Source organism: Helicoverpa zea, chromosome 30, assembly GCF_022581195.2.
Source record: "Helicoverpa zea isolate HzStark_Cry1AcR chromosome 30, ilHelZeax1.1, whole genome shotgun sequence".
Taxonomy (NCBI): domain Eukaryota; kingdom Metazoa; phylum Arthropoda; class Insecta; order Lepidoptera; family Noctuidae; genus Helicoverpa; species Helicoverpa zea.
Window position 1 is genome coordinate 2,007,779 of NC_061481.1, and position 13,980 is coordinate 2,021,758.

General features: G+C 37.5%; 1 protein-coding gene across 2 annotated transcripts in view; it reads right to left on the minus strand.

The window, feature by feature from the left end:
- Window positions 1-597: 597 nt before the first annotated feature.
- The window catches only part of LOC124644567 (gelsolin-like), a 28,923-nt gene continuing 15,540 nt past the window's right edge, over window positions 598-13,980 (minus strand). The window contains exons 3-11 of one of the 2 annotated variants that reach the window (XM_047184014.1): window positions 13,055-13,129; window positions 11,094-11,286; window positions 10,258-10,373; window positions 8,657-8,834; window positions 7,290-7,390; window positions 6,321-6,437; window positions 3,355-3,426; window positions 2,951-3,013; window positions 598-970 (exon numbers count right to left, since the gene is read on the minus strand). In XM_047184014.1, coding sequence (XP_047039970.1) covers window positions 899-970; window positions 2,951-3,013; window positions 3,355-3,426; window positions 6,321-6,437; window positions 7,290-7,390; window positions 8,657-8,834; window positions 10,258-10,373; window positions 11,094-11,286; window positions 13,055-13,129 — 987 coding nt within the window. In that variant the 3' untranslated portion in view covers window positions 598-898. Of the gene's footprint in view, window positions 971-2,950; window positions 3,014-3,354; window positions 3,427-6,320; window positions 6,441-7,289; window positions 7,391-8,656; window positions 8,835-10,257; window positions 10,374-11,093; window positions 11,287-13,054; window positions 13,130-13,980 lie in introns of both variants that reach the window. The other variant, XM_047184013.1, reaches the window with a different exon arrangement.

The window sequence follows — 13,980 nt, forward strand, 5'->3', positions numbered from 1 at the left end:
CATATTTTAAATCATGTGCTCAACATAATTATGATATTCATAAAAACGCATTTCTATGAATATCTCAACTTTTAAAAAATGCTACTTGGATTACTTCTGTTCTTACCTAGATATGGAAGTTTGAAATGGCCAATCTGCCTTGAGCAAGCGTTGTAATTAATGCTCATTCCTTCTCTGTATGAGAAGAGACCGCACGCTCGTAAGACAGACAGGAATAAAAAAGAAGACATTTTTTTTGTTTGTACCCTAAATACTTGGAAACTACAATTCCGATTTGAACAATTATTTCACTGTGGGAAAACTACACTCTTCCAGAGTAATATCTAGGCTGTATTTTATCCTGGTACGGGTAGCAGTTCCAACGAAAACGGCTAGAATAAAATAAAAAATATAGCTAGGCTATTACTTTTTTTTAAATTTTGCGATCCTATTCATATAATTTCATCAAATATGTAGGTATGTACTTACCTACTTATTGCGATAAACTCAAAAACTACTTCACGGATTTTCATGCGGTTTTCACCTACAAAGAGTGACAAGGAAGGTAACTAGGCTTCTAGTGCATTACCTAAAAGGAGAGCAAAAAAACAACAAACATAATTAACAATACTGTTTTTATTTATAAATTATACAAAATCAGAAAAAAATATAATAATACAAAATTGTTAAAAATAACATCTATCTTACATAATAGTATTGTAAAAAATATTCGAATCTTTGTAATAATTTGTCAGCTTTAAAAGTTAAGCTGCTTATGCCAAGGTCAGTCGTTGGATGGGTGACCGATTTTATTTAATCAAATCAATTATTAAACAACTTTTTGAGTATTCGCGCGTTATTTTGAGTGTGATGTATTAAAGATTTTTGGGAAAATCTCGGTGGGTTGTAAAAGTTAAAATTATTGCCATTCTTGGAAATTCTGTTTGAATGCAGTTGGCTCCACGCCTTCAGGAATCCTTGTGACAGGTACCTGAGAAAAAAAAAAACAATTTAAAAATATTGAAAAAATCCTGTCATAGCTAATCACATTAAATTAAATACGTTAATATACTGGTTAATATATGTCGATTAGGACAAATAAAAAAATAAAATGCGGAAAAAAATCAAACAAAGAAATAGAGTAAAATGTGCGAAAATTAGAACACCATATAAAAGTCAGTCATTACCATAGATGTAATATACTAAACAAGATTGAAATTGATTGTATAATACACAGAGGCAAATCCGAGCCGAGAGGGATAGTTAGAACGGAGGCCGTTTGTCTCTTTCTAACACCTTGCCAGCATAAAAAAATGTTCTGATCAACAGTTTTGTCTTCTCAAAAAAAAACAATTGAATCACCATATTTTTATCTTATTTTAACTATTGTAAGTCAACAAATTAATAACAATCGCATTCATTTATTCGTATTTATTCTTTAAACATAAACAACATAAAATTTTATTTTGCTTTTTTTTATTTTCTAGCGGTAACCCTGAACATTCTTGGCGCGTAATCAGCATTTAAAATTTTGTTTATATTTTTTGTATTAAATCAATTTAAACTATTAAAATGGTGAAAAAGTGTTGCGTTTATACTTGTAAAAGTGAATCCTATTGTAGTTGCAATATATCGTTCCACAGGTTAGCTAATAATAACATTTTCGTAAATCAAACAACTAGGGTGCCCATGAATTCTTGTTATGAGTCAAAATATGGGTGCTGGATTTTAAAACTGTTGTACTATTGTTATAGCTTCCCAAAAAATGAAGAAAGGCGACATAAACGGCTCAGCAGTCTATATGTGAAGCAAAAATACAAAAAAAACAGTCTTCACTTCGAATCTTCCAGCGTTTGTACTGCTAATTCCCGCTAATTATTAAAAGCTTATGTTAGTATTTTAAGGTCACAAACTGCGTAAGTTAAAATTTTAATACCAATCTGTGTTTAATAATCTTAGCAAATTCGGATTGGTCTCACATAGCTTAATCTCATAGTCACCCTACTAGAAAGGGACAGACGGCCTCCGTACTAACTGTTTCACTCGGCTCGTTTTTTGGGTTTATATGCGCAGTCCTGTTTACTATATTATGTCTATGGTCATTACAAACAACCGAAATTCTCCCTTGAAAACCGACAGCTGTCAACTGAGCAAAACATTCGATACTCCTAACTTTATCTCTGCTTTACACATGATGTTGTAAATTATGTAAACGAAAAATGACTCCTGTGGTTAAACCACTGAATGGATTAGGTTATTTTTTTTACAATTCGACATAGAATATCATAGAGTATATGCGATAGAATTTAATGTGATTAGGTACGACACACCCGATATATATTTCTCTATCTATAAACGAGTAAAACCGCGTTCTAACACAAGTGATGACTATGGAGTATTTATTCAAGGGCGCCATAGAGTCCCGATCGATAAGTCAGGCGCCTAAATGTATCAAGGTTATGAACTACTCTATAGAATATTGCTTTTTCATTTGTAGTAGGCACTTGAGTTAATGGATGATATTCAGGGAATTATTATTATTATGAGTTATTACGTAGTTGTAGATAATGCAAGTAATTTAATTAAGAAATATTATTGTACGGAGTCAAAATCGGCTACGATTTTTTATATTTTTGGTAGGTACCTATTTAATTTATATTTTGGTACTTTCACAAAAACATCTAGGGATTTCTGCTTAAAAAAAGCTGTTGGGGTTGCAAAGCATCTTAAAAATAGACTGCCTTTTCTTTTCCCAACTGTGTTGATTGGATCGGATTCCAGTCTAACCGGGTGCAGCAGAATGCCAGTATGCCATATGGAGCGACTGCCTGTCTGACCTCCTCAAACCAGTTACCGAGGCAGACTCTCTTCTGACTATCCTGACGACGACGGACGCGCACAGCGTTTTCACTGATGTATTTTTGTTTTGTTTTTCAGTGCTCATTTAAATTAACTACTTTATTATACATACCCATTCAGGATAATTGTGCCATTTGAGGTACTGTTCAGCCTTTTTCATAGCTTCAGTCTTCTCCTGTAACAAAAACAAATCTTTAATTATAAATCTATTTCTTGTTACCTTCATAGTAAGTGATTGTACAAAAGGCAAAAAAATAAACGTAAGTCGCTTAGAATTAGCAGAATTCAAAATGTATTTGATTTTCGGCAATAGTGACCTACGAAATCCTTGTAAATATCAAATGTAACTCTGTCCGTCTATTTAGGACTTTTCCGCCAAAACTGTTGAACCGATTTAAACGAAGTTTGGTGTAGGTACTGATTTTTGACTATTGGTTATAAGATTTGAGACTAGACTTATAAAACCTGAGAAAACATAGGCATATACACAAGTTCTAGAAATAAATAGAAAATTACCTTGTCATTAGATTCGCGTCCGACCCACACGTAAATGCCACTGTAGCTACCAGTGTCCAAAATGTAACATTCCTGAAAAAAATATACAGGGTTAATACAAAAAAAAAAAAAATTTCAAAAACCTGGGAAAATATTATCCCACCCAAAACAAAAATGTGAAAGGCTGCCAAGTTCGATAATATGGGAATGCTTCGCCTATAAAAGAAGTGAGATCTGAATAAGTACCAAGTTCCATACACATACCTCAGTTAAAAATAGTTACTTTTTAATGATGTTACTTGGCAAGTTTTCACACACCTTCTTATAAACCTACTAAACGCAATGAATCAAGTATTTAATTTTCTATTAAAACTTGCCAAGTAACATTATTAAAAAGTAACTATTTTTTAATAATCAAGGTCAAGGGAAAAAGAGATTTCATTTTCCCTTTACCTTGACATAAAGACCTACCTCCATGCCAAATTTCAAGTCAATACGACCATTGGAAGTGGTCTAGGTTTTTGATGAGTGAGTCAGTGAATCAGTGAGTCAGTCAGTGAGTGTATAGTGAAAATAGCGATTTTCTGACGTCAATATCTCAAGACCTACAATAGGTATATTAATGAAATTTTGTATTTTAGATAAGTGAGGGGGTCTCAATAGATACTAGAAATTTGAAATGTTTAAATAAAATAGATTTTGAGTTATAGGGGGGTCGAATTTGGCCCGAAATGGTTCGTGTAATATAACCCACGGCCGGTGTGTCGCTTTTTTTGCTCGAACTTGGCGGACACACTGCCGTGTGTCTAGATTAAAGTCAAAGTTCACCGACAACATAAACGCCAGTTTTCTTAAAAGAACTGTCTACTAATCATAGTATGTATAAGTAAACTAGTAAAAATTCTTAAGATAACTGTCTACTTTGAAAATTAAACTTGAAAAATCATAGTACCTACAGTATCATCATCCTCCGAGCCTTTTTCCCAATCATGTTACCTACACTATGTTGAATACATAATTATGTTGTCGGTGAACTTGGGCTTCAAAGTTTAACCAAGTTAGTTTTGAAAATTCGTTTTTCTATCATCATCATCTCAGCCACAGGACGTCCACTGCTGAACATAGGCCTCCCCCTTAGATCTCCACAGATACCTGTTGGAGGCGACCTGCATCCAGCGTCGACGGCGACCGACATAAGGGTACCGGTTACCCTTTACCGTTTTTCTACTAATGTATAAATACTAATATATAAAGAGGAAATATTCGCTATAGGAAATATAAGCTCTGGAACTAAACTGATTTGAAAAATTCTTACACTGTTGGAATCTGCAATCTTCCCGAGTAACATACGCTATATTTTATCCCGATACGGGTTATTTTTTCCCCACGGGACACGGGTGAAACCGCGGAAAAACGGCGAGTACCAATTTATTTAGTGTTTGAATTTACATATTTAGCGGGTACAGGAGGTAGTGGCCTCGGGAAATAAATAAAATCAAGAAAGAAATAGGTACACTATATACATAGAAATATCATAAGCACCATGTCTATTAATGTTATCTGAACTACATTTCATTGAAGTAGGCACCTATTAATTTACAGTTGAAGTGTTAACACGTGTAAGGTATTCAAGGACAACAGCTTTTAAAAGGTTTTATAGATACGCTATGCAATAATATGAGTTGTTTCGAGTAAACCTACAAATAAGATTTTCATAAAAATGGCCTATAATCTTAACTAAATTATTTAGCCCAAGTTCACTGACAAATCAACTGTTAACTATTTTCACGTTCAATTTTCTAATTAAATAGTTGTTTTTAGAAAACTGACGTGTGTCAGTGAACCCGGCCTATAAAAGATGTCAGAATGTGAGGCCAACTACAGTTCCTGGCACGTAACTTGGCATGAATCGTTACATGAAAAAAGGTACTATTTTTCCCAAGCAGACAAATACAAAAAAAATATGGCAATAACCATAGAATAATGCACGGGCAATAAAAGGGAAACGTGGTCTCTCACTATCGGCCTCATCTCAAAGCTCAAAGTCGCTCAACGAGCTATAGAGAGGGCCATGCTCAGTGTTTCTGTGGTTCAACAGGTATCTGTGGAGATCTAAGGGGGAGGCCTATGTTCAGCAGTGGAAGTCCTGTAGCTGAGATGATGTTGAATAAAAATCTTTTTGTATCATGTACTGTGCAATTTTCAAGTTCATACTTTTAAAGAATAATAATAAATAATATGTATTTCTGGTTGTTCTCGTTTGGCTAACGGTGAATATTTGCACAGACATAACCAAGTGGCCAAAATCATCCACCAGCAGCTTGCTCTGCAGTACAAACTTGTAGATCTTGAGGTACCGTACTACAGGTATGCGCCCGACCCAGTTCTCGAAAACGACCATATCTCGTTGTACTGGGATCGATCTATCATCACTGACAGGACTATTGCAGCCAATAAGCCTGATATAGTGGTGATAGATCGATCAGCGCGCCGTGCAATGATAGTCGATGTCGCCGTTCCGCATGACGAGAACCTCGTGAAAGCTGAGAAAGAGAAACAAATAAAGTATCTTGACTTAGCGCACGAGGTTGTCGCCATGTGAAATGTCGACACGGCTGTCATTGTGCCGATTGTCGTTACGGCCAATGGTCTAATAGCCAAGAGCCTCGACCAAAACCTCAGGAGGCTCTCGTTAGGCGGCTGGATCAAGGGATTGATTCAGAAGGCAGTACTCCTTGATACGGCGCGTATTGTGAGGAGGTTTCTGTCTCTGGGACCCTAACCACCGGTACCTTGGACCCTGTGCCCGATATCGGTGGCAACCTATTTTTTATATTTTTAAGTGTTTTTTATTTTTATATTTAATATTTAAAAATGTAAAATATATGTTCAAAAATAAATAAATGACAAAAATAATATGAATATGAATCCTTGCCAAGTTATGTGCCGTACATAACCAACTGTCGGAAATTGGTTTAGTTTCTTACCTTAGTATTAAGCAAATCTTTTGTCAGAGGTGGTTCGAGCTTCGTAATCTTGATAGAACCCGAGCTGTCTGAGATCTCGCTGAGAGAAACCTCTGTGGAGGCGCCCTTTTCGAATTCCTGCTGAAAAGAGGTTGGTTAAACACTGTTCAGTATGGACACACACACACAGACAAACATGTTAATATGGGATGCAAAGTGAATGAAAAAAAATGACACTATTTACTTATAGGGTTTTCATGCATGGTCAAAATACCTAGGTAATAAGTCAGGGGCACGATTCTACTAATTTTACTCAAGCGACATACGATTCACATTCGACTGATATCCAATCCCGAATCAATTACGATTGAAGCGTATGTGGCATTCCGCTATTTTTTCTTTGAAATAAAGGTTTTTTTCCTTTTCTGTCATTCAATAATGAATCATTCTGTCTGCAAATTATTTACAATTGTAATATAATTGTAGAGCAAACTACCGTATAGACCAAAATGGCAGACCAATCGCAAACCAATCGAATGTCCTTTCAATACGATTGGTGTTATATTAGTAGCAGAATGCCCGATATTGTTAAAACTGCCATCGCGATTCGATTTCTATTCAATTTTAATATTATTAACTTAGGAGAATCGGGCCCCAGGTTTTTCAAAAACTCTGAAACTGAAACTGTAATGGACGAGTATTTCTCCTCATAGACACATAAAAACAAAGAAAAACTAGCTAAAAGCGACAGTCATCCTGATATAAGAATGGCTGTCACTTCTCACTGAATATCTTCAAAACCACGAGGGTAGCAATTGATAACAACTAATTGTAGCTGGTAGCAATTAGGTAGCAACTCTCTAGGTATAGAGGTATGTATTCCGAGGGGATCGGTAAGGATTGACAGCGATTCTGACGGTAACTTTTGTTCTCCATGGGTTAACTTTAAGAACGCAAAGTTATTTGGCAACTGTACACTGGTAGACTGACCTCATCATCACCACCTTCGGTAGCTTCGGCTACGGAGTCCTTGTCTCCAGACCCTAAGGCTTCGAAGAACTTCTCAAAGTCACTGTCACGAGAGTCAGCATCTAGAGCAAAATGGGATATTTTAGAGATATTTGAAAAGTAAGAAAAATGACGAAACTTAATAAGTCGGATTAGCTAAATAAATGGAATATTTTTTTTAAACGTTTTTATATTTTGTGTCTGAGATTCATGCCTTCGTTTTCAAAACAATTCATAACTTTAAAACTGCTGAACTCATTTTGGTGAAACAGATCTAAGAACCACCACGGAAAAAAACCGGCCAAGTGCGAGTCGGACTCGCGCACGAAGGGTTCTGTGCCATTATTTAAAACGAGCAAAAAACACGTTTGTTGTACGGGAGCCCCTCAAAATATTTATTGTATTCTAGTTTTCAGTATTTGTTGTTATAGCGACAACAGAAATACATCATCTGTGAAAATTTCAACTCTCTAACTCTCTAACTATCACGGTTCATGAGATACAGCCTGGTAACAGACGGCCGGACGGACGGACGGACGGACAGAGGAGCGAAAACAATAGGGAAAACAATAGGGACCCTTTGGGAACGGAACCCTAAAAACAACTCTCAATTAAAAATACCGTATCTAAATCAGTTTGCCCTTTTGAAAGCTACGACGGACACGACGGCATAAACAGATGCACATCAGTCAAACTTATAATATCCCTCCTTTTGCGTCAGGAGTTAATCCCATCACAATAATATTATGAAGGCAAAAGTTTGTGACAGTAGGTATATATTTGTCACTTCTGCAGGACCAAAATACGGATTTAGATAAAGCAATAATATACCTTCATTACAAGAATAACATACACTTCGGTACTCTAGGTACTTTTTACCCGATTTCGGAAACCTCTGAGGGTTCTAGCCTCAGACAGTGGGTCAAAAATTACACCAGCAAGTTAAGTTCTTTTGATTATTTGTTTGTAAAGTGCCAAAATACATATACACTGATTTGTAAATGTGAATACCATGTAACATTTTAATTGTCATTTTGTCCTCATTTGTCTTTGCGATTCTACATGATCTTCGCATGCTGTTACTGTATGTATCAATACATACAAACTGTAATACCATATTACTTTTAAAAAGAGTAACCATGGAGTTTTTTGCCCGTTCTTTTCAATAGGAAGCTAGTTTTGGAATGTAGAATATAAAAGTGTGTCCTATGTTCTTTTTTCCGGGCCTAAGCTACTTCCCCTCTAATTTTCAGCTTAATCGGTCCAGCCGTTCACGCCTGATGGAGTGACCAAGGGATATAGGTATTCATTTGTATATATCTTATACTTTTTATCAACACACTACTTACCAATAATCTCAATGCTAGCCCTCCCATTATGGTCCTGGTCTCTAATCTGGTTGGCTACTGTGATGGCTTTCAATCGCTCCACACTCTTGGCGTTGTCTCCAACGTACAGGTATATCTCGTGGTTGACGTCTAGGACGAAACAGTCGCCCTTGTTGAGGGACGCGAAGGATACGTCCACCTGGATAGAGGAGGTTAGGTTAGACAAGGTTTGAATCATAAACATAAGTTCTTAATAGCTTTTTTTGAGGGAATTCATCAAATGACCCCTCACCCTATCCTATAAACTTTTAGTCGACTAATAGTTGGTTTGGGCTCATAAATCAATATAAAGATGAAATCACTTATAGTTCGGCCATTCAGAGAATGCGTTCCTGACACGTCGCGATTGAACTGACGACGTAACTTTGCAATGGCGTTGCAGTTACGATAAAAATATTTTTGCTGGTTGTTTACCGTTTTAACAATTGAGGAGCATTAAAACAACATTATTATATCAATAATCAATGAATGTAGTTACGTCGTCAGTTCAATCGCGACGTGTCAGGAACGCATTCTCTGAATGGCCGAACTATAGTAAGCACATTACAAGATCAGGTATTTAGCCGGTATCAGGCCGACTGGGAACTTTTATTGGAATCAATATCTTTCGTCAACTGTCGGCCGACTGTTTGGTCTGCCTTTTATGTACCAGGGCAAGACAGGGTCAGACTATGGTTCTAGTTTTAACTAGTTTGCGCACACAATCATTTGGAGCAAAAAAATATTAATGTACTATTTTTGTTTTCATATGCCTAACCTTTTCCTAACATTAGGAGTTGTATTGTGTTTCAGGTGCCTGCCTGATTCTGACTACCAATCTTACCAAGCAGTAACGGGTTAACCCAATAACTGGGTTGATACTATTAGTTTAGAAGTTCTGGCAGTAGCTGGCATATATGGTTAATCCAGCACTGTAATCATACTGACATTAATGAAATCTGCGTCAAGCCAACGTCACTATTTTGGTACGAATGACGCAAGGGTTTTCAAAACATACGTTAACGATCGATCCGTCAACTCGGATGAAAACAGAACTGTGAACATTTCGATAACTCTTTGGCAGTTACTTTAAAATCAATATTGAAGATTAAAGGATCTTTTTAAACTAGTAAACATCAATCAATATATATTTTTAGCTCGTGGCTAAGACATACAGATCAATCGGTTCTTCATAAAAGCTAAGCAATACTTGTCATGACTAGTTCCTCCGTGTTTCGTAAGGCACGTTAAATAGATGGGTCCCGGCTGAACCTGAAACTCTGGTAATCTGTCTTACCAAGGGGTATTGGTTTGCTCTGTTAACTGTGTTGAGGAGGTCAGATAGGCAGTCGCTCCTTGTAAAACACTGAAACTCGGATGCATCCAGTTAGTCTTGAAGCTGTCCTCGATATAGTTGGAAAAATGCTAGGCAAGCGATAGAATCACGAGTCTCAGGACAATTGCCAAAATAATCTTGTAATTTTTCCCCCTCAACATTTTTAAGGAGCTCATTAATTTCCTTCACCCCCTGGTAATATCCCCAGCTCTTATTTAACTTCCTACTATAGAATTCTACCACAGACCTGTCGCACTCGAACATTCCTCTTTCCTTTGATCTGGAAGAGGCGTTTCTCGGCTCCCTCGTTGATCGTCACGTGGTTGAAGCCTGAAGCGTGGCCACCATCTAAGTACCTGATTGCTAGGAAGAAAGAAAAAGAGAATTCTGGGTTACTGAGTAGCAAAATTAAAATATAACTTATCTGGAAAGATCTAGAATTCTAGAAGATAGAAAAATATTTGAATTACATTATTGAGATGCAATTTGATCTGGAGATAAATAAAAGCTATTGTTTTTATAATCATTATATAAGGTGAGTTTGTTCAAGTTTGAACTTGATAAATTGAACACGATAATCGCAGGAACAGAATAGACTTAAACCGTCTTACCACAAAAACTTTTTAACGTCAGTTTAAGACTTGTCTAAAAAAATGTCAAATTATGACGTTGACATATGGTTCATTTTGGAGCCACATTTTTTTTAGACAAGTGTAGAACAGTGGTTAAAGTTTTTGTAGTAAGGCCAAAAATATTTCAGAGTTAGATAGCTCATGGAAAGCTCATTTATCGAGGGAGGCTGTAGGATATTTTTTGACCGTATGCGTGAATAAGTTCCCACGGAACATGGGTAAATCCTCGCAACAGTGCTAGTCCTTCTAATGCTATATGCAAAACGTTGTTTGTATGTAGGTATATATGTTCCTCTTTCACGAAAAAATCTACCGCGTGGATTTAGATGAAACTTGGTTACTTATAACTTAATAGGTTATACATAAGAATGACAATCTACTTTTATCCAGGCCCGGGAAGTAGTTTATCCGAGACGCGGGTAAAATACCTTTTAGAAAATAAAAGGCTTACCAGGTTGGAAGTAATCCAAGAACTGCTTCGACTCGTAACCCTGAACCTCTCGATGCTGCACTGCAGCTCCATGGAACTGCTCATCGTCCAGGTTGACAGTGAGCACGGCTGCTGACCCCCTCTCATCCTGCGTGCTCTTGCTGCCCAGCCAGAAGTGGATGTCCCATGAAAGACGCGACGCGTCTCCCGTCGTCTACAAGAGATAACAATAAAACTGACTCCACTGTCTACAAGTGACTCCGCTGTCTGCAAGTGACTCCGCTGTCTACAAGTGACTCCGCTGTCTATAAGCGACTCCGCTGTCTGCAAGTGACTCCGCTGTCTACAAGTGACTCCGCTGTCTATAAGCGACTCCGCTGTCTGCAAGTGACTCCGCTGTCTACAAGTGACTCCGCTGTCTATAAGCGACTCCGCTGTCTGCAAGTGACTCCGCTGTCTACAAGTGACTCCGCTGTCTATAAGCGACTCCGCTGTCTGCAAGTGACTCCGCTGTCTACAAGTGACTCCGCTGTCTACAAGTGACTCTGCTGTATACAAGTGACTACGGTGTCTACAAGTGACTCCGCTGTCTACAAATGACTCCGCTGTCTACAAGAGTCTTCGCTGTCTACAAGTGACTCCGCTGTCTACAAGGGACTCCGCTGTCTACAAGCGACTCCGCTGTCTACAAGCGACTCCGCTGTCTAAAGATGACTCCACCGAATAAAAGATGATACGAAGCATATCATAGCATGAAACTGCTCATCGTCCAGGTTGACGGTGAGCACGGCTGCGGAGCCCGCCTCATCCTGCGTGCTCTTGCTGCCCAGCCAGAAGTGGATGTCCCACGAAAGACGCGACGCGTCTCCCGTCGTCTACAAGAGATAACAATAAAACTGACTCCGCTGTCTACAAGTGACTCCGCTGTCTACAAGTGACTCCACCGACTAACAGAAGATAGGAAGCATAGCATAGCATGGAACTGCTCATCGTCCAGGTTGACAGTGAGCACGGCTGCTGACCCCCTCTTGTCCTGCGTGCTCTTGCTGCCCAGCCAGAAGTGGATGTCCCACGAAAGACGCGACGAGTCTCCCGTCGTCTACAAGAGAAAACAATAAAACTGACTCCAAAGGGACTTCACTGACTTAAAGTGACTTCACAGACTCAAAGTGACTCCAGTGACCAAAGGTGACAAAACCAACTAAAAGCGACAAAAGTGGTGATTGCACTGAATAGATAATTTTGATTCAACTGACTAGAGATAACTTCATTGAATATGTATAACTTCCTTAACGGCATTGCCTAACTTTGACACATTTGACTAACTTCAAATAAACTGACCAAAAGTGAAACCGCTAACTCAAAATGATTACAAACTTGGACTGCACCGACTAATTTTGACACCACAGTTTTGACTTTGGGTCAAATCTACTGACCTACATTATATGGATCCAAAGCAATGCATCACAAAGAAATAAATAAAAGACAACTGCATTAGCAGATATAAGAATGCTAAAGCTCTTACCGACATTAAAGAAAAGGGGTATGCCGCAAAAGGCTAGTTTCCTAAAAAAAAATTAGTCCGTCTTGTAGATTGTCCAAAATTAAGCGATACGTAGTTTTTCTTTTTTAAATTGGATCAGAACTTATTAAGATATAGCGTATTACAGTTAAGTGTGACTTCACAAAGTGCTACAATTTTCAGGACTCTGTGACGTAGAAGGCCCCCACTCCTAATTTTTGAAGCGTTGTATCTTTGTCATTTTATGTTTAATTAAATAAAGAAAAAATGCATATCCGATATTTTTTGATTATATAAAAAGCGGACTAAATATTATTTCATTATTTCGACCCTGGACACTACCCTATTGTAGGTAAGTACTTCATCATCATCATCATCATCATCATCATCAGCCTATCGCAGTCCACTGCTGGACATAGGCCTCTCCAAGTGCACGCCACTGAGTAAGGTAAGTACTTACGCTAAGGACAATGTAGGAGTCTCCAGAATAGAAATTGCCATGATGAGAAGCAGGCACTGGTACTGGTTCGAAGTCCTAAAACAAGAGAAAATTTGTTTCATTTCAAATATCTAGGTATACTAATATTGTAAAGCTGAAGAGTTTGTTTGTTTGCTTGAACGCGTAATCTCAGGAACTACTGGTCCGATTTGAAAAATTCTTTCAGTGTTAGATAGCCCATTTATCGAGGAAGGCTATAGGCTACTTTTTATCCGGGTTCGTGCAGAGGTTCCCACGGGATGCGGGTGAAACCGCTGGCAGAAGCTAGTCTTTTCGAAAGGATGTCTGGAAGAAATCGCTGTTTAGCGATAAGACCGCCAATTGTACTGTTCTTTGTGTGGTGTGATGTCCTGTGTTGTTAATTTTCTTGGTGTACAATAAAGTATAATCTATCTATCTATTATACAGTTTTGTTGGCGAAACTTAACGAAATATTATGTACTAACTGTTTTCCTGTGGTTTCACCTGCGTCCTGTGAGAACTACTTACTGCCCGTACCGGGATAAAATATAGCCTATGTTACTCGGGAAGAGTGTAGCGCCCCAACAGTGAAAGAATTTTTCTAATCGGTTTAGTTTTTCCTGAGATTACTTAGCGCTTTCAAGCAAACATGTACATATGAAAACTAACTCTTTTCCTTATTGATTTAGGTAATAAAAAGATGTAGAACAATATATTAATTTTGTAGGTACCCTTGGAATATCCAAATGCATGAATAAAATGTGTTTAGGTATAACCATTATCTGCGATTTCATAAATGTCACATTATTAATAACAATATTTAATATTATTCTGTTATAAATAATTTAATTATGTTTTGACATTTCAATTTTAATTAAAATTCGTTACATTTTACACTAATGATCATCCTGATATTTGAACTAATT